We start from the raw sequence: 25,153 nt of genomic DNA, 5'->3' as shown, positions 1-25,153 counted from the left end.
TAACTGCGTGTATCTGCTTCTAAACATTTCTCAAGTTGAGCAGCACTGACGGTACCAAACTGTTGGGGACTAACTGGAATGCAATGTGTGCTTTTATGGGTCCCACAGGATGGAGCTGCTTACTCCTGCACACCTACCAGAGTCAGGCCTCCTTGCCGGAAAGATGCAGGCAGCAAACATGGCCAACCAAAAGAACACTGTCCAGCTCGTCCTGGCAGGACAATTTTGCATGTGTTTCATAGTTTCTACGTGGGAATTGGGAGAAAAGTGAATAGACCTTAGAAGGGATCCAGCTTGTAGCCGTACTGGTCTATAGGCAAAAGGAATTGGAACTCGTGGCAGAGGTGATATCTTTTATTAGATCGACTAGATATAGACGACCAACAGATATCTAGTGGATCTAATAAAATGTATCACCTCTGCCACGAGTTCTGATTTCTAGAACTTAGAAGAACTCTCCACGACAAGTTTCTTTACAGTAGCCCACAAACATTTAACCTGAGACTTCAAGACAGTTAATTTGTTACTGCAAGTAACAGGGCCAAATGCATTAGATGCAATTCCCCAGTTCAGCGATCCGACCAATATACATTCCTTACAATCTGCGATAGCAAACGACTGCTCCAGTTTTCAGCCATTTTTCTGAATGTTGCATCGACTGCAGCGCTGACAGACATCAGTGTAACAATAAGGGGAAACTTCCCAGCCCTTTTTTTTTATACTAGGGGAGGAGGAGGAGGAGGAACTGACCTTTAATAATGACTGCAAAATGACACAATGGACCAAATGAGACTAGAAATTAAAATCAAACAAACAAACAATGAAATGAGATTCTACCAGGAAAAATGCAAGCCAATACACCTGGGAAAAAACCCATCTACAATAGCACATGGAAATCCTAGGGGAAGATGACAATCTGGAAGAACAAGGGTCTTTCTGTAGTCTCAGAAAGAGATAAGGGATTTCTGGACAGCCAGTTAGGTATGGACTTGCAATATGATATTGCAGAAATAGAGTAAAAGCTTTGGGATGCATGGGAGGAAGAATCACGTCACAGACTTCAGGGGGGCGACAGTCCTCTCTACAGCTCCAGGGATATTAGAGGTAAAATACTGCATTCAACTCTGGGCACCAACATAAGACAAATGTATAAAACTGGAGGCTATTCAGAAAATACAGCTACAGAAACAACCGAGAGTTGAAGGAGCAGATTTATGGAGCTAGTGGAGAAGAACAATAATCTCTACAAACACCCAATATTTTTTCTTATAAATTTCTTCATGGTTTACATAGTATCCCAGTGGCAGGGATAAATTTAAGACACCTGAAGAACTGAAATCCATTTGTAGCTATTGTGATGTAATGTACAGTGATTTTTATTCAAAGTGTACACACACACACACACACACAAGCATGAGATAGGTAGTTCTATATTTTGCCCCAAATTTGATGTGTAAATATAGTAATTTCCCCAGGAAAAAAAAATCATTCTTCTTTTACTTGTACTGAAGACCTGGAAAATGGATCACAAACAGTATAAACCCTAAGTATTCACCAGGCTACTATATCTTTTAAGGCAAACTATGCAACTGTGAAAGTAAAACAACCTGAAATATTAAGCATTATAGTTTTTTTGGTCTCAGGCTGTCTATACATACAGAAGAAAAATAATCCTCTATAGAAGGAAACGTTTCTCTAAATACTAATGCCTATTATTCAGCATGGCATAGCTGCTTATTTTTCTTATTAAGTGGCATTTCAGCACTGCTATTGATTGTATACATGATAATGAAAGATGTGAACAAAAGGTGTTTTTCCTTTAAAACTGGAAAAATGGACTATAAAAGATATTGCTGACTTGTGGTGGATATTGGGAAAAAAGATTCCCCCCTAAGTTACTTAAGTAAATGGTAGCAAATGGAAAGTGGTGAGTGATAAAAAAAAATTCAAGGTTTAAAAACAATTATTTAGAGCTATGACTATGGCTCAGCAAGATATGGAATTGGTGCACTAATGCAATACCCTCGTCACAAGGCTCCAAGTTCAGCCTCTGCCTTTGTTGAGAGAAGTCCCTGCCTGGCATGTTAAGATTAGGCAACTTGCTACTAATTACAGTATCTCAAGCTTCAACCTGATTGACAAAGGGGCAACCCCCAAAATATAATGTAATCTGAAGAGAGGAATTTTCAAGCGTTGGCAACATGAAGCTAGATCACAGGTTGAGCTGACAGCTTTATTATGTTAATCTGCAACAACATTACACTCTGGTCCATACTAAACAGGGTACTGCTATGAGCTGTATTGAAACACAAAGCGCTGGAACTATGTTGAACACTTTAGTTTTATCTTTCTGGTGCAGAGTCTGAATTCAGGCACAAGACAGAAGAGTCCTTCCTAATGCCTGAGCACAAAAGGTAGGGGTTAGTGGATCTGGTTTCTATCTTCAGCTGTGCTTCCAGTCTCAGCTCTGCTTCAGACTTGCTCAGGGGGCATGCCATATTACATCTCTGACTCCGTGTTGCCATCTGGAAAATGAGGGCCTGCCCAACTTGCAGGAAGCACTGTGAGTTTTAAATAATTTGCGTCTCCACAGTAAGTTGTTGAGATGGTAATTTAGTTATGCGATTAGGATCTGACAGATTTTATCCCACAAACCGGAAGTCAGCCATCCTGCCATACCAGCTGTGCAAATGCATGTGCTGTGAGCTGGGCTTGAGGACTGGTCCCTGATGCTGTGCTTCCCGTGATGCCCTTTCAACTTGCCAGCCCACGGATAGCCATGGGCACCCTGCATGCTGGCAAGATGAAAGCTGGGCAGTGCAGCCTGGTGCTGGGCTGTACCATACAGCTTTAGGTGCAAGCACTCAGGGATGTCATCAGTTGATGTGACAGCAAGCTGAAAGCTGTACAGTGTAGCCCTGCCCTGGGCTGCACTGCACAGTTTTGAGCTTGCTGGCATGTGGGGAACCCATCCGTTGATGGGCTCTCTGGGTTTTGGCACCTAAAGCCGCTGTGCAGCCTGATGCTAAGCATGTCCCACATGCACACTGAAGTGTGAAACAAACCAGCCAGAAAGATGTTCCACATAAAAAGTGCAGCACCTTTGTGACTGCTTTGCCATTTTATAGTACCAGAAATTGGCTGAATGCGTGACATGCTACAATTTAGCAAATGATTAACAGGTTAATCGTGCAAGAATTGTAACCTCTACCCGGTCCTGGGTTACACCTCTAGAAGGATGAAGTGACAAATACAGTTTTGTTTTTTTCGACTCCAGTAGCTGTCTGAAGGTGGAAAGATATCTGGGCTGGTAAGTTGACGGTAAGTGCATATATGTTGGACAAGTTTAAGCTGCATTCTTGATCAACGCATGGGTATTATTAATATATTTTATTTCTCCCATCCTTATTCCACTAGCCACATTTGTGTGTGCATATGTGTGGGTTTATTTGTTTTTAAATATAACAGCAAATACTTTATTTGGACATATTTGATTTCACAGATTTCATAGACATTCAGGCTGGAAGGGACCTTGGAAGATCATCGAGTCCAGCCCCCTGCCCCAGGGGCAGGAAGTCAGCTGAGGTCAAAGGATCCCAGCAAGATAAACACCCAAATGTCTCTTAAAGGAGTCCAGAGTAGGTGCTTGCACCACACCTCTGGAGGCAGTCTGTTCCAGGCCTTGGGGGCTTGGACAGTAAAGAACTTCTTCCTTATGTCCAGCCTGAAACGGTCTTGGAGGAGTTTGTGACCATTTGACCTTGTCATCCCTCGGGGAGCTCTGGTGAACAGGCGTTCCCCCAGACCCTGATGTCCCCCCCTTATATACTTATAAGCAGCCACCAGGTTCCCCCTGAGCCTGCACTTTTCCAGGCTGAAGAGTCCCATGGCTCTCAGCCTCTCATCGTAAGGCCTGTTCTCCTGCCCTTTGATTATGTGTGTGGCTCTCTTCTGGACTCTCTCAAGCTTCTCTTAAATGCCTACCGGCTTCTTTGTTGACCATCACCTTCAGAAAGGAACCATATCCAGAACAAATCTTAGGGCCACACACTAGACTTTTAGACCACTTCCTCCAGCCTAGAAGCCAATAGAAGAATGTTGCATTCAAGTGCCCTTTGGTGAAGGTTACTGCAAAGCCCCCATACTGAGTGCTCTTGAATCTTAAATATCAGTTCGTAGAACCAATCCAGTATTTAAGCAGAGCAGTAATGAAACATATAAATCTCATACACTGAGATGAGATCCCTCTTTTCATGTATCAATATAGGTAACTTGACATATGGAGGGAGAGAGGAGGCAGCAGAGAAGAAAAGAGCTTACTTCTGCCTGCCATCCGTAACATGGCACAGGACAGGAAAAGGGATGTGCCAGGTCAAGCTGCTTTGCTGCTGATTCCCCATACCATAGGTCAGATCCAGCTCTTGGGCCACAGATTTAGCACCACTGGGGTAGGGAGAGAGCGGGGGAGGAAGGAATCAAGAACTACAGAATATACAAATGCTCTAACTGAAATACCGTATCCACATAAACACCAGGAAAGTTTTGTTCCAGTTTTCAGTTCCAAACTCCCCTCCACCCTTATTATTGAATCACATCTTGCCCATGCTATTCCACTGAAGCTTCTCCAACTATAAAGGTCTTTACAATTTTACACTATTTGCAAACTCAATTCTAAAATGTTGTGGCATTACCATAATAATATTCTGGTGCGATTGAGCAACGATGATGTATTCCTTTTGGAGGAAATTGTTAAACCATTAGGCTCAGGATTTCTCTCATTTGAAACAGGAATATAAAGAAGTCCAACAATTAAAATTTGAAAAAGCATTTTGCAAGTGACTGACATTTCCAGTCTTTTTAACTAGAAATTCTGAAATGCGATGCGATGCAGAGACACTCAACAGCTTGCTCCAAGCTAGCTAGCTCAGGTACTAGAAAGTAAGATAAATTAGCAGTAGTCATCTCATGTATCCAGCTCTATGTATCACTGCATTTTGCAGTGCAGACATTCCTTCAGGTGAAAGAGAGACGCTGGAACCATGACAACTCGTGATCAATTACAGATCTCAACTTCCGCTATTGCATCAGGATCAATGAACAGAATACGGATTATTAATGCAAGTTGTGAAAGACGCTAAATTGTATAATGAATACTGCTGAGCAATATGCTAAGATCTTAAGAACAATCCAGGATTTTGTATTTTAACTAGCAATATCAGGGAACTGAGGGATATTTTACTGGTCCAACAAAACTATTACTCAGCCTGACTGCTCAAACGAGTGGAACTCTGCATGGCTGCCAAGTTTCATGCTTGAGCTAGCTACCAAACTTCGCAAGACTACTGAGAGACAATATTTGCGAGGCTCTTCCATTTGTGCAGACACACACGTTAACGTCATCATCCTCTAAACCCATTTTCCACCTAGCCGGATCCAGGCCAGACACTTAAGCCATTGCATCAATATCAGCGTCATTTGATTTTGAAGGAGACAAATGAATGCAATGGAAACAAGCACAAAGAAAATGTGTTTGCTATAGTAACTGCAGCTTCCTTAAACCCAGTGTAAGGAATTGAATCGTTTTCTGGTTCTAAAAAATCTTACTGATACAATAATACAATCTCAGAAAAGGTACAAGGTTATAGCTGCCTTTCCCCCCTTTCTTAATTGAAAGGATGCTTCGAGTACCAAGATACACTGTAGGGAATAAAAAGGTTTGAACTGATCGACATTGCTTTATAAGTTTTTGATTCTCTTGTCTGTGTCTTGCTAACTACGGTTTAGAAGAAAGTATGGTAAACAGATTTTAATTATTTAGCTGTGGGGTCTCTGACAAGGTAAACAAAATACTGGAGAATACGAACAAATGCGAAACCCGTACTGTTTGCGTCTGAGTACTTATGTTCATACAAACACGCACAAAAGGCGATACTGGGCCGTGAAGCTGAACTGTATATTATCTCCTCTCCAAAACCCTGAGGCTATCATTGCGAAGCACAGTGGTCCGTTCTAAGCCCTGAACAGAGAAAAGGAAGAGATCATTAAATTATAATTTCCCTGCACAATTGGTATGAGCATTTCCTACCAACAGGATTAATATGAACGCAAGATCCCAGAATAAAGCTGCTCAGCAGAGAGGATGGCAGTTTAGCGTCTAGTAAATTTGATTTCTCTGAAAATCCTGACACATCATAATAGTGAAATCCTATTTACTGTAGCAAGCAGGATGGATAATACTATTTAATACCTGGTATAGTGCATGCCATCAGCTCACAGCTTTGTGCTCTGTGTGCTCATCTTACCTTAAGGTTAATGCTCCTTGACAGCCTACGTGGTAAGTAGAATCCCCAAATTAAGTGCCGAACCTGTGATTTGCAAAATCCTTCCTCAAAATTGAAGCCATGAAAAAAATAAAATGGATTCAGATAAGAGGATCATTTTTCCAGAACTTATGTCTATATTCTCAGGCACTGATCTGGCAATAAGCTTTGCGTAGGAAGACTCCTGTGCCCATATAAACTCCATTAAAGTCAGAGGGTCTGTGCAGAGACTGTGGCAGGATCAAGGCCCAAGCTGGAACTCCATCTACCTCTAAGTTTGTAGCAGCCTTTAAGCACAACGTTGGGCTCTCTGGGTGCAACCGTAAGACAAATACAAATTATTATTCACATCTAGCTCTTATAAAAAGATATATGTACACATACACCTCACCTACACTATTCAGTGAAGACATTTCTAGGACACAGAAACACAGAACACTCATTGCTTTTATTGAGAAATATCCTGACTAATGCTGAGATACAGTTTGCACTCATTCACAAAGCATGATAGATTGTAGTTTTGTCATATGTTAGTCTATTAAAAATTAATTTCTTCCTGCTCCCACGACTAGGGGCATGATTCTCACAATAAAAAACGCAAAGATGCTATGAAGGTAGCAAAGATGCACAAGAAAAATAGTTGGGACTTGTTAAACATGACGTTAAAATTAAGAAAAAGTTGTTTCACAATATATAGATTATACACAGTACTATATATATACACAGTATAGTACACACATGCACATATATATATATATATATATATATATATAATAGTACATAGTATAGTCTAGAATATTAAAAACGTACCTATATATTTAATAAAACAGCATAGATCTGCAAGACAACAAGGGTGAAAAGAGATAGCTGACAGCATTTCTCATGGATTTAAAAATATTCTAAAGTAACAGCAACTGGGTCAAGGAATGGTGGGAGTGCAAGCTGCTGAAAAGACAAATGAATGCAATTATTAATGTTTATATAGCACCTACATAACATGGTGACAAGCCTATTGGAAATGCAAAGGCAGTAAGATGAGGCCCATAGCCAGAGGGGTTTACAATCTAAAGTTAGACCAATGACAAAATGACAGGATGACTGACATGAAGGGGCTGAGCAGGACAATGACAAATACAAGAAGGGGACATAGTCGTCAGTGTGTGTTATAAACGGAGGCCAAGAGAGTTTGACAGCTTCATGGATTGCAAGAAGTAAAACCCGACTGAAATTCTGTGCTCTCAGTAGCTTTCGTCAATTCTTACTCTCTCCAATATGTCACCATAGCATTTAGCTTACCTGTAATGGCAGGATAGCCTGAATTTTCATAAAGTATCCCTAGCTCTAGAATGCAGGATCGTTGTATCCCGCGATACTGTTCAATGGAACTTTATTTCTGCAATCTCATTTTCCATTCATATGCAGTTTCTCTCAAGTACCAGCAGCCCATAAGCAGACAGTGAGAAACAACTGCATTATAGCTTCTGTTCCAGGTGTTACAGTTAAAAAAGTTATCACTGGATGCTCTCGCTATCGGCATTGAAAAAAAAAAAAAAAAAAGAAAAGAAAAAGCAAATGCCCCCCAAAGCTGCCTCTCCATCCTGCAGCTACATATCTACTAAAATCTTTCAGGTCTATTCTCATCATAACACGCGTGAGAAATGTGCACTCATATATCTCCTGAATACCAGGAGCAGAATATGCCCTTTTAGCACTGATGAATGGATTTCTCTCTCAAAGTCTAATGTGGGAACTCTTAAACAACAAGTTTACAGCCTAACCAGAAATACTGTATGCAAAGGTTATTTTTTAACTCCTTTGTTAAACTATTCCATCCTGCTTAGCTGCAAGAGTATGCAGTAACTCACAGCTGATGTGCTATTTTTGACCTAGAAACACTGGCAGCTGTTAGGGGAATCACTGTTTTTTGGAAAGTATCAAAGGATTTTTAGCACATAAACCAAATTTATGAACAGCTATTGCCCCTGAGAATAGAATTGTTTATGTTTTAGTATCGCAGCTGTCACTGGTGCACAGTTACTTTGTCCTGTATTAATCCCCTGAAAAGGTTGACACATCTTTACTCCAGTCACTGAAATATTTTATAAGTGACAGACTTCATCTGGCAGTGAATATGTATAATAATTTCTCTCTGTAAGGAGCACGCTGTGCTGACACTAATCTGTTTCTGTTGTCGTCTCCCTTTGTTATCAATGTCTGTATTGTTTTTTCAGCAGCACAAAGGAACACAAATATGAAGCTTCTAATTGAAAAAAGCTAAGTAATCAAAAAGCCAATTAATCATACAGATGAGCTCTGACACTTAGTGATACAACAGACAGATGCCGCTTACTAGTAAGTGAAGTATCTTTAAAATGTGTGTATTTGATGTAAGAATGATCTTAGCATTTAATCAGCATTCTTCACCGCAGAGGATAACGATGCCACGTTCCTTCAGACTGACATTACTTTGCCACTCTCCTGCTCAAGTCAACATAAGCTCAGAAACAAATAAGCTACCGACTACAGTGCTCTACTAGTATTATTCCTCCCACCCCCATTAAGCCCTGCCTCCATAAGTCCTCCATGCTCTAAAATGCTGAACCTTCATTACCATCTCTCTTTCCTGTGGAAAAGGCCTCTTTCTATTTCTTGTTATTCAAAATTGCATGTCTACCACTGAGCTCAAAAAACCCCCAAAACAATATTGTTATTTATTACAAATGATCCAAGATGAAACTATTTTGGGAGTGTCATAGTGCCACGATCAGTGATGAAATTTCAAATGCAACTGCCCCAGCCAGCCCAGGGCTTGGAAAGTGAGAGGACCAAAGAGATCTCACTCGGGGATAGTGAGCAAGGCATCTTCCCTGCTTTATGCCGGAGTATAAACAGTAGGGAGCAGCCATATTCCAAACCTGGCTTCTTTCCACTGAGGCGGTCTCTGAAATATGAAACTGAGATGGCAAAACTACCTCCTGGGTATAGCTACTGGAAAACTTGGATGAAGTTCTGATTCCGGGACAAGCGACTCCTGCCATCCTCTAACTATACCACAACTCTAATACCACAAACCCCAGAACTCTGCAGAAATTCAGGACCAGATTTTGGAAACAAGACTCATCGCATTTTCAGGACTTACAGAACATCCACTTCATTGTAAACTACAGACCTCAGAGTGGTAAAACAGATATGACCATCTTGGCAAAGTGGTCCTTAGTCAATCCAGAATATAGAAACAAAGAAGTCAGACTGAAACCGTGGCTGTCAACTGACCACGGTCCAACTTCTGCAATCTGGAAGCCACAGCAATTAAGGCTACTACTGCTCCCCCACTACCAAATTTCCTGAACCCTGAGGCTCTGTATTTCCCACATATAATGTGCACCCAATTTTCCCCAACTAATTTAGGGGAGAGGAGGATGTGCACATTTATGTGAGAAAATATGATATCCATAAAATGTTTTCTTGGTTACAAACAATGCATCTCTAACATTTCAAATTGGGCTTGAGTGATCTGAACCACTACAGTACATCTCAGTTTGGTCTAAAACTCAGTTTGAGCAAAAATTTACTAACGCTTTCTAACTCTGTGACAGATAACTCTGAACGTGAAACTTATTCTTTCCCTGAGCATCTTGATGGTAGGTGTGTGAGAGTCGCAAACTCTGCCCCAAAGGTGTCTGGGGCCGTGATGGGAGACAGAAATTAAACATGGTAGTTGTCCTTTTATTTGTTATCTAGATATTGTCAAGTAATGTCAAATTAAATAAAACCTGTTCGGTTGCAGTGGCTCATACATGCCCTTCCTTGCTGGAAAAGTAACCTTTTGTGAAGAGAAACAGCATGTGCATAAATATTGCTAAACTGACATTTCATCAGTCACAACAATATTAGTCATTCAGGACTCAAAAAGAGATTCTCAAAGTCAAGTCTTATCTTTCCAGTCTCGGTCTTCACTTCCTCTTCCCAAACAGGAAGAGAAATGAAAACAAACTATTCTCAGGCTTTAACTTTATCAAGCTTATGAAATCCTCTTTTGATATTTAAGCTTAACCAAAAACCATGAAGTCAGTAGCAGAAATTAACAGCAAAACTCATTAAACAAGAAAAATATTCTCACTCTCTCTTCCAGTCGAGCCAGCTGCTCTTTGTAGTAGGCATCATGCTTCTTCAGTTCTCTGTCTTTCTCTTCCAGCTGCTTGGCCTAAAAAAAGAAATGTAAAGATAAAACTGGATCAAGAAATGCAGCACTTGCAAAGCAAAAAGTCTACTATAAATTGTACAAGTAGTATAGTATACAGAGATTGAAGACAGCAGCCTATTAGTTTTTTGCCAAAACAGTATAGTAATAAGAAGATGATTGCTGCATTGAAAGCGCAAAATGCTCATCTATTGTACTTTTTTTTGCTCAACAGCTGTGCCATAGTCTGTCCAAATGTATCTGGAAATGTCACAAGCATCGAACCCAAGTATACCATGCTGAAATTAAGCCTTCATTGAAAGATTAACTTCAGGATCACTACTGCATTTAAGACAACTTCCTATTCATTCTAAATGAAAATCATGCTTAGCCAGAACTGCTGTTCACTAAAACACCAGGAATAAAACAGGTTGACACACAAGGCCGATACCTGTGTGTGATTCCAAAAATTTCTTTGAGCAAATAGTTGTGCATATAAATCCAATTAAAAAAAGCATGTATACATGTGCTTAACTTTAAGCACCCGAATTACTGCGTTGACTTTAATGAAAGCACCGAGGTGGGTGGATGCCTTGGTGGACTGGACCTTAAGGCACAGTACACTACTTCTTCTATTGTCCTTTTAACTACTAGTTAACTCAGGAAACTACCAGCATTACTACAGTGATAATTAAATAATTTGGAAAGCTTTCACTGTGGTAGGTAATGTTAGCTGTGTGAGCCATTTCCCTTTTTCCCCACCACTGGACTTCTGCCCTTCTAACAAGATGTCAGTGCTTTTGAAAGTGATTAGACCTTTAGCATGGGCAAGTAAAGATGTCTTTTAGTGCTTTTTGCTTTTAGTATTGCATGTAGCATTAATGGAAATCACCAAGGACAGCTGAAAATAAATTACACATGTGGACTGCACATAAATATCATGTATGAGATATAAGAAGTCCTTCAGAGGGGAATGTTTGTCAAGGGATCGGTAATATGATGCAGAGCACTTCACCTCTAAGATACTAGTGCAAATTCATCCCAGGCTGATGATAATCAAAGAGCCATTACCCACTGATGGCTGCTCAGTGGCCTCCTTAAAATGAGTTATTGATCTCTACCAACTCCCTTTCGGCAAAGTCCTAGCATCACACCACCCACCACAAAGAGCACCCTTGTTAGCAGTATCAGCTGGGAGGACAAAGAGATGTGAAAGTCATCCCTGGAGGTGTACTGTCCAAGTCACATTGCTGGATCAGCCTTAGGGAACTTAGAAAAGCCACTCCCCTCTAGAGTACTTATTTTGTAGATCTAAATCTTAAATTCTCCTTGTCAAGACCTGGTAGCTTTTTGGGGGTTCAGCGGATGCATCCACATGAGACGCTACATCACCATTGCAGCGAGTTACCGTGCCGTAGCTCATTGCTACGGTGATGTAGCATCGCTGGGCATGAACCACAAGGCCGACGCTACTGTGTACTTGGAAGTAATAAATCAGTGCGCAGCCCGCTGCATGTGTAGACGCAGCCAGCATGTATCAGATTTTAATGCAAATCGTCTTTCAACACAAAAATGTGCACATTGCTTCCCTTGTTTCGTAAAGACTGCCATTTACAGGGTCGGACCGTAGGTCTATCTTGTCCAGTATCCTACGTCACAGTGGCAGAAAGCGGATGAAAGGGAGAGGGAACAGGATCTGAGTGGGGTTTTTCCCCCTGTTCCTCTCCCACGTGCCACCGCCGACATTTAATGTTCAGAAAGTTCCCATTCAGAGGCCGTGCCCCTCACGCCTGAGCTCAATAGTTACTAATGCCCCTTTCCTCCAAGAATTTGTCCAATCCCTTTTTTAATCTGGTTACAGTCGGCTTCTACAACATCTTGTGGCAATGAGTTGCACGCTTTAATTACACACCGTGTGAAAAAGAGCTTCCTTTTGTCCGTTTTAAACTTACTACCTTCCTAGTTTCATTTTATAACCCTCGTTTTGGTCTTGTGACACACCACAAATGATAAATCCTTATTTACTTTCACTTCACCATTTAGTATTTGAGGACACTTCTGTCTCCCCTCTAGCATCTCTTTTCTAAGCTGAATAAGCCTAGCTCCTTTAGTTTCTCCTCATATAGAAGTCCCTCCATACAGCTAATCATCCTTGGTGCCCTTCTCTAGTTCTTCTCTATCCTTTTTGAGATGTAAGGACCAAAATTGGGCACAATATTCAAGATTCAATATTCATTATGGATTTATAAAGGAACATAATGATATTTGCTGCTTTTACTATTCCATTCTTAATAATTAGCAACTTTTTTTGCTCCTTACTTCAGTACGTACCTTTTTTTCTATCTCCTGAAGCATGTAAAGTTAAAAACAAGTCAATTAATAAATGTATTATAGGAAGGGAAGATATAAAGCATATAAAATAGTATTTGGGCATATCTGAAACCTAGAACATACTGAAACAATGGGGAAATGTTTATGCAGCTTAATCAAAGTCTCCTCACGCAGGCTGAGAAGGTTTTCTCCCTTCTCTACTCTGACCACAATCATCCTAATAAAAGGTAAGTTATTCGAATTATAGCTGAACTGGTAAATTTTGAACAGCTGCTTGTGTAGTAATCTAAGAATCACTTCAATTGGCAATGCATGTCATTACACTTAAGGTAAAAATGAATCTGGTGTACCACAAAAAACTACTATGTGCACTTAGTTTAAACTATACTTCCTACTCATAGATGTAATAGAGTCCCAACATGCTGCCAGAGTCATCCAAAATGAAATATGTGCCATTTTTTGTCAGATACCTATCAATAATCACCCATATACATTTACATTTCAATAATCTAATCTGTGGGAGGAACACTGAACAAGAACCTTTCAGTAAGGGAGCAATTAAGTAATTATAGTATCAGTACAACAGACACTAAAACCTTTGAATTTTACCAGTTTAATACAAAAATCCTTTCACCTTTCAGATGCTTAATGCATCTTAGTTCCCCCTGTGCATCTTTATTCTGTGTGTTAAAATACCCACAAAGATCCATGAAATATGTGCAAACTACTTTGTTCAAGTACAGTCAAATAGCTGAGTAACAAAGAAAATGTAGCAGATATTCCATTATGACTATTCCGAAGGCTCACAGTAATTTCATAAGTTTTAGTTGTCAGCAACCAATACTACATCACTTCTTCCTGTTGATGACACAAAGCCAGGCAATGAAACTGACTTTGAAAAGTCAATAGAGTGTAAAAAATGTGCCAAAGTGTCATAATATAATTCACCTTCCACATTTCCAAAGATTCACAACTCAAGGAACTTTGAGACAGAGTAGGACACAAGAGGTCAACTCTGCATAAAAATGACTGGGGAGACTACCAGGTACCTAACTGCAAACTCATTCTCCTCTCCTAGTTCAACAGATCAATTAAAAATCAATTCCCTCTACCCCACTGAAAGAAAACAATAGTAGCACATTAACTGACAGGTTGCTCTAGAAAGAAAACACAATTGATAGAACAAGGGATGTTGCCAACTTATACACCATGGATGTTACCAGCTTATATACCAACATCCCACACCAGGACAGCATCCAAGCCTGCCTTACATATCTACAAGAGCAAGATGACAACTCAGAGTACAGATCTCAAGACATTACTGAATTTATACACTTCATCCTCACACACAGCAACTTCACCTTCAATAACCAGCACTTCCTCCAAACCACGGGCACAGCTCTGGGCACCAAAATGGCTCCACAATATGCCAACCTTTATATGGGCCACCTGGAAGAAGAATTCCTCAAGAACCGCACCATAAAACCCACATTATTAATATATATAAATGACATCTTCATCATTTGGACTGAAAAACCTGCAATCTCTGATGGATTTCCATCACAAATTCAATAATCATCACCCTTCCACCAGACTCTCTCTTGAATACTCCAGCACCAACATTTCCTTTTTACGCACGACGATCACTATCCAGAATGGTAAAATACAAACCACATATACAAGAAACCAACGGAGCAATGTACTTATCTGCACAGAACCAACAATCACCCTAAACACACCAAGAAAGCTGTAATATACAGCCAAGTCCTCTGATACCACCAACTCTGCACTGCGAACACCCGTGATCGTCACCTTGCAAATCTCAAAAAGGCTTTCACCCAACAAGGACACCTCTACAGAGACATAGATTGAACTTTTGAAAGACCCACCCAGATACTAAGTGAAGAATTGCTGCAGTACAAAAAGAAAATCCCCACTGTCCCAGCCGCCAGCGGAGAGTTCAGGATTGAGAGTATGGTCAGGGGGTAGAAAGGTAAGAAAGGTTTATTGACTTAACAAAAACACAACTACACGCAGTAACAAGACAAACAACGACAGACAAGAATAATTCGCGTCAGCAACTTACTGGCAGTCCCCTCTGATGCCTGATGTACAACAAGTTTCTCTTTCCACAAAGCTCAGCAAAGTCAGGCATCCCCGATCAGCGCTGTCCAAGAGGTAATGGGAAAGACCCTGGTATTCAGTCCTTGGGCTCCTCGAGATCTACGGGCCCACTGATCCAGGTCAACAGCTAATTAATCCTTTTCACAGAGCTGTATCTTCCTTCTGAATGCTTTCCCAATGTTTCAGCCAATTTATAACTTCTGAACTGTGCTGATAACTTACAGCCACTCAGATTCTTTTTACTTCAACTGTCCTTAGACTGACCAATAACAGTACAAGCCTTGCATTCTTTTGATAAGGTTAATTTTAACTATGTCATAGGGCCTTACTACTTCAAGTCTTTGCTCAATTTACTAGGCCTTACTTTATACAAGGCCTTACTACATTTTAAACTTTAATTAGACTCTTAGCAACAACATATAGCTTAATATCTAAACAAATGACAGAAAAACACTTGGTCTAATCTTCATAGAGCCTTCAGCAAGCACCTTTATCACACAGACATAATTTTCAACTGTCACGTCCCACAAATCGTACACCATTAATTATGACATTCCACCCTTCCCTGGAACCTATACAGAAAATCCTCAAACAACTGTAACCCATACTAGAAGAAGACGCAATTCTTGAAGAGATCTTCCTAGAACCACCCATCCTAGCCTTTAAACAAGCACCGAACCTTGCCAGTCTCATCACCAAAAGCAAACGTCCTATGGTCCAAAGCACACCGAATGGATCCAGACCATGCCAGGACAAGAAATGTAAAACCTGCCAACATAACTAACACCACCCCCACAATTACTACACCCCACAACAGAACCATCACCATTCCTGGATCTTACAGCTGCAGCTCCAGAAATGTAATATCTCTCATCCAGTGCATCAAATGCCCTGATGAAAAATATGTAGGAGAAACCAAACAACTGCGTACCAGAATGAACACAAACCGAAAATCTATCAAAAACAAGAATACCCAGTTACCTGTGGGTGCACACGTCTCACAAGACAACCATTCTCTCTCTATTCTCTCAGTTCTAATCCTCAAAGGGAATTTACAAAACACCATTGCAGATGAGCCTATGAACTTCACTTCATAAATCTACTGGATACAAAAAATCATGGACTCAATATAGACACTGGATTTATGGCACATTATAACCTGCCTGCCATCGAATAACCCCAGGTAACCTCTTAATGTTTTACCAGCTACATTCAATCAGCAGGTCTGCATTTCCACCTTTCCCTGCCCTGACCCACCTATCTCACACCTATTGTCTCCGATGGGCTCTGATCCTCACTGCTATGCACTTGCATTTTCACAGACCTGCACAGAACACAAAACACCAGCAGACTCTCCTTGTGCCTGAAGAAGGGTGTTTGTGCCAAAAGCTTGAGAAGAACAATTTTTCCAACTATTTAGTTGGTCTAATTAAAGATATCACATTTACTCAAAGAACCTTGTCTGCCATCGACAGAACAAGAAATCTACAGAGGGCTTTCAAAACTTTAAGCAGCAGACTGAAACCCTACCTGTTTCACACAAAAAGCAGGCCATGGTAAAAGGCAACATGATTAAAACACAGTAATATTTAACATGGTTCAGTCTTGTCCATAAAGCATGCTAAGATCAGGAACCATGTGTTCCTAACCTGTACAAACAACCTTGCAATGCTGTAACATGGTTACTTATCTATAATGCAAAAGCAAATATCTTATTCATATCAAGAGATTACCACATTTTCTTGCATACAACACATTCTTTTCCTCAAAAACCAGTGGCTGGAAATTTCCATGTGCATTATACACAAGAGATACAGTAAGAAGAGTTACAAATACTCGTGAAAGTCTCAAGTGAACGAGCCTTAAATACTGCAGAGAAGATAAAACTGGATGGAGATGATGAGTGAAAGCCTATAATCAAAGATGGCCAGAAAAAAATGACCATTTTTCTAAAGATGGCTTAAAATATGTTTCCTGCTAGAAAATGTGTGATGTGGTTCTCCAAGACAGTATCAACTACCTGGAAATGTTCTTCACAAAAAACACAGCACCGTAGACAGAATGAAATCTGAACAGAAAGAAAATTATTTTGTGAGTGAGAACTTCTATTCAACACAGAACCCATAGTAGTCTGTAACAAGTAATTACAGTCTGTAACAAGTAATTTTTGCTTTTCGCATTTTTGCGAAAAGCAAAAATGCTCTTTGACATTGGGCTAACCGGGAAAAAAAACATAATTAAAAAAAAAAACTCCACAAGTGCTAATTTTGAGATGGAAAAATAATATGCTTCAGCTATAAAGAATTCCTGTTATTGAGGAGAGCTTCAGTGTGTCATATTTTACAGTGGAGTATCTGCATGCCTGATTAATTAGGATACTGAGGGTATGGCTTGTAGATGCAATACTCTCTGACTATATGAGCCAATGGCAAAAGGAAGTGAGGATGTAACAGGTCAAAGAATCTATGGAATAGGTGAAATGAGTGTCAAACATTTGCATCTACGGAGCAACTCTGAATGCAGCTGGTTGTAGAACTAAAATTCTTCTTCTCCTAGGCAGGCATGGAGCCTACTAATCTGGAAATGGAAGGTGTGTTTTTGTTACACATCCATACATGCTCATACATTCATTTTAGACTCTAATAATTATTAATTATTATTACTAACCATTAAAGCTACAATCATTTTGCCCTTTGTACTCAAATCTCAACATTTGCAGCCCAGTACTCTTAGCATGTGTAATATCTGCTGGTCATTCTGGAGGAATTAAGCCTGTTTTTCTACACAGAAGTAGTTTTAACTTGGTGATGCACCCATAGAAAACCAATAACCGAGTCTATGATTCCAGAGAAACCGTACGCACTGCTACTGAGAAGAAATGCTGCCCTTTGGTTGATACCTGCCAACGTATTGTATTTCCTCGAATACAATATGACCCAAGATATAAGACGACCCCCCAACAATTAAGCTCTCTATATGCAAAATTTATAAATTTGTTGTAATTTCCCAGGCACAGAATCTAAGTATTGGAGGGTTGTCTTGAATCTCGCTCCCTACTGCTATAGCAGGGAAAGCAGCACCTGCCCCCTTGCCCTCCATCCCATCCACTTCTCCCCCCCGCATCCTTCCTGTCACCCACCCCCCAGTCTCTACCTCTTCCTCCCTGTGCTTCCTGCAGTTTATGCCTCTTTGCCTCCCTCCTCCCCCTTACTGCCAGATGCTCCTCCGGCTGCTTCATCCAGGAGTACAGTGCATGGAAGCTCAGCCCATGCATGACCATACAGCAATGTCAGTGCTGCTGACTGGCTGGGCAGGGAAAGGTGCTCCATGCCTGGGAGGGACCCTATTCCAAGTCAGAGGTGAGCTGTAAGTGGGGTCAGTGGTGGGGCCTCCAGTAAGGGGAGTAAGGGGGGTAGTAAGGGGAATAGAAAGGGAAGGGGGGGGCAGAAGGGAGGCAGGAGGCTGCTGTGGGACTGACACTTGTCTAGACCCAGGTTCAGGGCCAGTTACAGCTGCAGCAGTCCCCTGCTCCCCTCTCTGCTCCATATGAGAATGTAAGATTGCGGGGAAAACCTCATCTTACATTTGAGTAAATACAATATTAGGGATCAAAAACTGCATGTTACCAGAGAACTAAATCTAGGGTGTCCTTTGTGGACTCGGGTTATTATCCAAAAAAATGTTTTTAATGTTTTTCCCCAAGCTGAGAACCAGCAAGGACTACAGATGTAAAATGTGTACTATGCCACTGACACTGTGACTACCTTGTGTCATTAGTATCTGTTCTGATACTCTTAGTCCAGTGAAGCATATAAAACCTCTCTGGGAACGAGCAGTCTTCATATAAACACAACGTTTGGTTTCCTGCACAGCGAAAGAAACTGGGGGGAATCTGCCAGGCCCTAAAGGATTCAGTTGAAAGCATCTACCGCATGGACAATGAGATTGTATTTGTAGAATAGTGCAAAGCAAGCAAAAATTAAGAGGAAAATAATAGAAGTCACACAAACATTTATATAGCAGACCACATAAACATGCCATTGAGAGAGAATTCACTGCTGAAATATAAACTTGCAAGGTAATATTATATTTATGGGGTTGCAGAACATGATCTCAGTGAATATCAATTAGCCGTAACAAAATAATTAACAGTAGCCATGTATTCAATTAGCTGAATGTTGCACTTTAGTTGTAAATGAGAAATTATACTAGGTTCATTGCTTCTTTACAAAGTAGCTCTAATAAACAAAGCATTTGCTTAGGTGCTGCTTGGAAAACAGCTTTGGAAGGTCACCTTTGAAAAGCGGCCTAAACTTCCACTTATTTCATGACAGTCACAGGCATCACTAGTACTCAGACTAAATTTAAATGCCTAGCTAGATTTCACCTGCCAAAGTGGCAATTGGATTCACACAGTTTTGACGTGAATGCTAATAGTCAAGGAAGAGAGATATCTGCAGAAAGAACATCACCTCCTCCACGATGCATGAGATTTGGAAGACCACGTGCTTCAGCTGAAAACCGGCAACTGTTTTTCTACTTATGGAGATACCTTTTTGTCAAGATACTTTTGCTGAGCCCTCCCCATGCCACCACCAAAAATGCAGCCGTCTTCAGGGTTGGGGGCTGGCAGCCATGTGAACAGTCCGGGAGAAGCACAAGAAAAGAGGGGTGAATAAGTTCATAACTTTCAGACCATTGTGCAGGGTTGAGCTGCTTATTGCTATTCTTCTGCTATATAGAGTTTTAGTCAATATACCATGATAATTTAATTTAACTTCATAGGATATACTGAAAGGAAGATTTCAAAATTAATTCTGGATATACTCAGCAACCCTAAACTTACCACAGACCCTTGGGTTAAGGATCTCATCTCTGAATTTACTGACACCCATTAAGTTTATGGGAGAATGCTATTGAGGTCTACTAAGTATTTTTCTGTTGGCAAAGAACAGACCGCTTCAAAATAATGAGTTCATTCTTTCAATGACCTTGACAAAGCATCGTCATCAACTTGGAGAGTTTAAAGACACTCTCACATGCTTTCCAAGCAACTTCCACACGGTTCCTATTTTTTTTTTTTTCTTCGAAGATAGAGGAATGGATAAGAGGACAAATAAAGGACAGACTTGGCTAAATGGTTTCCAAAGTTGAGAGTCTAATGAGACATCAGATCCAGTGTTTAAAATGGTATAAAGAATGGTTTGTCAGATCGACTTGACAAGATGAAGAGAATGTCGCCCAATGAAATGCTAACTACAGAAATGAGGGCCTTTTTGACAATGAATAAAAAGGAAAGGTCACACAAGTATCTACTGGCCTTTAGGGAGGTCAGTGTCCAAAGAGAAAGTTAATATAGTGATGGGTAAAAGGTAGCAGCTGCTGGTAGGTTGGTCTGCTGCAGTTCTGGAAGCATGAAGACCTGAGGGCAATGCCTGGGTATGACGTGCAAGTGTAAAAAATGTAAAATGCTTAAAAATATATTGGTCTTTCATGATGGGATCATATGGGAGAAGGATTGCAACTAAAACCTTCTCCAAACAGGAAAATCAGTGCGTAAAACAGGGTGTGAATTACACCACACAAATTACTTTGAATTAATTCTACTGTGCTTTGTGTCTATACTAGTGGTCTTCACCCCCTTTAGACTCAAGGCACCCCTTGGAAAATGCAAGCTCTTATTTTTTCACTTGTTTTTTATTAACATAAAAATCACAGAGCAAAAAAGACTCAGAAAGACCACAATGGGTCAGAGAGTTTTTAACACTGTGGATTCCTATTTGAACTCTCTGAATTCATTACAAACCATGTTTGCACACCTAACAGCGTTAACATTGAGTGACACTCCACAACACCCTCAATAGGATCTCACATCACCGTGGTTGAGAATCACTGGTCTATAAAATGCAAGGCAGCGTACCAGGCAGAGATGCTCCAAGTATACGTGCAGGACCTATTAAGTGGAAAGCAGCTTACTCCACTTTCCATGTGGAGCCGTTACTCTGGAGGGACACGCTCAACATGTTCTAATGAGAGTAACATGGGACATTTTTACACATGTATGTGCAGCAGCACCGGGTGCTTTGAAAAGCGCACCACGTTGCAACGCATGCAGTTGTATAAGCTGCAAATGCACGTCAGCATGCAGAAAATGGCAGCGGTCCGCTTTTGAACTAAAACAGATTGAAGGTGAACAATGCAAGTACCCAATGAATGTGAACTGTGAACATCTTCTGCCAGAAACTTCCCCTCCATAGTCTCCAAAATCATTTTCTTCTGTAGCTATAACTACTCAGGGTATCCATCACTCCACTACTAAAATTAATAGACATTATTTACAATAAATCTTTGTTAATTTGCCCTTATGAAGGTGGAGAATCATAGTGAATTAGCAGAACAACAATAACTATAAATCAAACAATGTATTCTGACATCAGTAATTTAGACTACATTTCATAATTATTACTAAGTGTGCTATAGCATATTTTGCAAAACTAATGAAATCTTGGGAGCATGAGCTATTACCATATGGGCTTCACTTCAGTGTGGAAAAAGACCACATATTTTGTATGTGAATTAAGCAATGTTTGTGGATTAGTAAAGAGCCCATTCTATAAAGAAACTGCAGGGAAAAATGTACTACTGGTTATATGCATCAAAGTTTTTGCTAATTCATGCCCTTCCTGGTAAAAAAAAAAAACCTATAGTAGGCATCTGTCTGTCTTGCGAGACAAAAGAGTTATACTGAGTGAGACATCAGCTCACTGGATATAATCCTTGCTTGAAAGATAATAAAGCAAAGCTGGAATGACCTCTCCAAGGCATAAAAGCCTGGGCAGTGTATACAGAGACATTGAGCTGCCCACACGCCATTGTGCCCCTCTCAGCCTTGCTGGTTTAATCCAAAGGAAAAGCAAGTACCAGTACGTCTGGAACCAGCTTGGCCGCAGGCGGTGCCAGAGCAAAGGAGATGGTCCATCTGTCAGGGGTCCGCTCCCGGACTGCCTGCCAACCAGGGTTCAAGAGCCTGGTCTACCATATCACGGAGTGGACTTAATTTCCACGACTTTTTGGTGGCATTTCCTTTGCCAGAGGTAAGACTAATACCCCCCTCTAAAGTGTTCTTCTACACAAAGCCATTCACACCCTAGAGGTTGCCAGGTAATTTAACTACCGCCCAGCACTCTGTAGCACTTAATTAAAACACAGGGCTAAATTCCTAAAACAAAAGAAGGGAAAGAATCATAGCTTTGTCATAATCATACTGATGCAAGACAAGGGATATGGATAATAAATACAAGGTACATTTATCACCAAAAAGGACTAGTTACACTGCATTAATTTACTGGTTTATGAAATTTAGGGTCAACGCCTTCTAGATATGCAATCATCCTGACATACAAATGCACGACATGTGAATGACTACCTTTACCATTAAGTAATATGGGAAAAACTGTTGGCAGTGGTCTGCATAGCTAGCTTAAGCTACAACAGATTCCTAAATGTATGTATCCCACTGAATGCACACACGTGTAACTTGGGGGTAAAAGAAAGAAGCAGCGTATTGGTAGGGTTTTCCGGTTCATTTGTTCGTTGTGGGGGGGATGTTGGGGTTTTTTTTGTTTGTTTGCTTGTTTTTTATGATGAACACATGAACTTCCATTTAACTAATGGGTTTCAAAGGAGTTCCGCCATTACTAAAGAGTACCTGCATTGCTTCTTGTAGTCTGCTGCAATTTAATAATTTTCGTAAGATTTTGCTAAGAGCTGTTGTTAGAGCATCTGTCTATCCTCACGTTAAAGAAGTAGAGTTGAAAAAAAAGAAATACTCCATAAATGCAAAACAGGACATCGTTAAATAAAACCTGAATGAACATGTCTTATTCCATCTTCAACTCATCCCACTGCTAGAGTCAGAGTGGGTTCAAAGCGCCCCGCCACCATTTTTCAGAGCAGAGACACTGATACACATGACGCTCTAATGCTTTTAATTAGCATGGCTCATTAATTGAAGCGCCCTGCCCCCACTCTCCCCCCAGTCTCCCAGAGCATGTCTATAAATGCCCTATCATCCTAAAAAGAGAGTTGGGGAGCATCTGACGGATTACGTTCCCTATCCAGTTACCAATAGTGTCCACACCACAAATGTGACCATGTTCATTTGCTTCTTTAAACAAGATGCTTGACAACTTAAACGGGACATGGAGAGTGAACCATTCTCTTGCCACTCTTACAGACCAGCATGGAAGCACATTTCTACTGCCCATGCTATTGCTGTTCAAGGAATAAAAGGAAGATTTTAACCTTCAAGACTGTCAGTCTGGTACTCCTTACTCTTAGAGCAGTAATCAAATAGGATGGCACATTTCATCAATACTCATGTTCCATGGGGGGAAAAAAATAATATGGCTCTTAGTATTTAATTTGTTTTGTTTTGTAAATGGAGGATCAAGAAGTGTCCTTCACTATAAGTTAAAATAAGCATTAAATTAATTATCATTGACAATGTACTAACATAAGCAGTGATAACATCTCATTCAAACCCTCCTCAATGTCATTCTCATCCAAATTCCCATAAAACTTACTCAACCTTGTATTTATTACTAGCATAGAAACACCAGTGATTATACATTCTCCCTTGATATTTTTCCAACTGTAGAAGTCTCAGTCACTGCTAGAAATAATTACAACTATATCTGCACCAAAAAATTTTCATTTAGAAAGAGGTCGTCATACTAGAGCTGACTGCTGGACCTGCCAACCTAGTAACCAATGTAGAAAGGGCATAAAGTGATGCTGCAGGAATAGTTAAATGTTCAATACTGATGAACGAAGAATGACAGGGCCGAGAGATTTCTTCATTCCCAACCAATAAAGTTGCCAGTTTAAGCCTGAGACACAAAGTTTAATTGCTTGTAAATACTTTCAGCTGCTTCTCACTTTAAAAAGTGAGGCAAAGGTAAAACTAACTAATTATTCTGGGGTGCCTCCACTTTTTATCCAACGTGAGATACTTGAAAGCGGATGTCTGGGGATGAAGGTGCTTTTAACTTAAGGTGTCTCGAGTGGGGGATCCAAAAATGGAAACGTTCAAAGGCTCTATTCACTTCTTTAAAAGCTTGGCTTCATTTTCTGTCGCATTTTCAAAATAAAGATTCTCAGTTTGGCAAAAGAAAGAGCCCCACAAGCCCATCTCATTTTAAGTATCTATTGTTATTAAGGAATGGGTGACCATACTAAATTTGACATTTACAACATTTAATCAAACCTACAGCTGTGCGAGAGTTGTGAAAAACAGTCTTTTGGGTGCTTAACCTTGACCTTAATGGCAGAATGAGAATGCCGTTTTGTCAGTTTTAGCCAACCTTCATCCCAAACGCAATACTTTTCTCTCAAGTCACATAGATGATTATATCATGGTTAAAAAAAAAAAAAAAAAAAAAAAGCAGTTATAAAGTTAACTTGCTTGTCAGCATGTTAAAACTATAAGGTTATCAAAAAAAAAAAAAACAAGCCATGAGTTTTCTCTGTCTTTCTGCTCTGTCTGCTGTTGCTTCTAACATTTCTGAAAATAAAACAAAATAAATAATCATGGAGTCCAGCAATGCCTTTCATCACAGGATCTTGGGTTATATTAGATGAGAGACGCCAGCAGTTACTAAATCCGTCTGAAAAAATTCACTTATGACTGAATAAACTATTACCCAGCAAGACATCCAGTAAGATCCAGAAAAATATCCAGTAAGAAAGGGAAGATTCTAGTCGCAAAACCGGGGAGCCTCACTTCTGAGTGCTATAATATAGCACTCAAAAGTGAGGCTCCCCGGTTTTGTGAGGGAAGAAATAGATTCAGGGCTCCTGAGGCAGCTCTCAGAGACCATAAAAGCTAAAGAGCCGGTAGTCATGGGGGACCTAAACTACCCAGACATCTGCTGGGAGTCACAGACAGCAAAGTCCCACGGCTCACGCAGGTTTCTAACCTGTGTACAGGACCTCCACCTGACACAGGAGGTACATGGTCCCACTAGGGGGAATGCCATACTGGACCTGGTATTGGCAACGGGGGATGACATGGTAGGGGACCTCCAGATCGGTAGCCATCTGGGGGACAGTGATCACCTAATAATAGAATTCACCATAAGACGTCGAAGGGGTAAGGTAACTAGTAGGGTGAAAGTGCTAGACTTTAAGAAAGCTG

At 40.5% G+C, this 25,153-nt stretch overlaps 1 protein-coding gene across 3 annotated transcripts in view; it reads right to left on the bottom strand.

Annotated features, from left to right (window-relative positions):
• The window catches only part of CHCHD3 (coiled-coil-helix-coiled-coil-helix domain containing 3), a 240,190-nt gene that overhangs the window by 69,865 nt on the left and 145,172 nt on the right, over positions 1-25,153 (bottom strand). For all 3 annotated transcript variants that reach the window (XM_014523192.1, XM_025212354.1, XM_006030678.2), the window contains exon 5: positions 10,441-10,524. In XM_014523192.1, the coding sequence (XP_014378678.1) occupies positions 10,441-10,524 (84 nt within the window). The remainder of the gene's footprint in view (positions 1-10,440; positions 10,525-25,153) is intronic.

The sequence above is a fragment of the Alligator sinensis genome, unplaced genomic scaffold, assembly GCF_000455745.1.
Source record: "Alligator sinensis unplaced genomic scaffold, ASM45574v1 scaffold64_1, whole genome shotgun sequence".
In the NCBI taxonomy this organism is placed as follows: domain Eukaryota; kingdom Metazoa; phylum Chordata; order Crocodylia; family Alligatoridae; genus Alligator; species Alligator sinensis.
The sequence above is the reverse complement of the archived record's forward strand: the minus strand, read 5'-3'. Positions and strand labels throughout refer to the sequence as shown.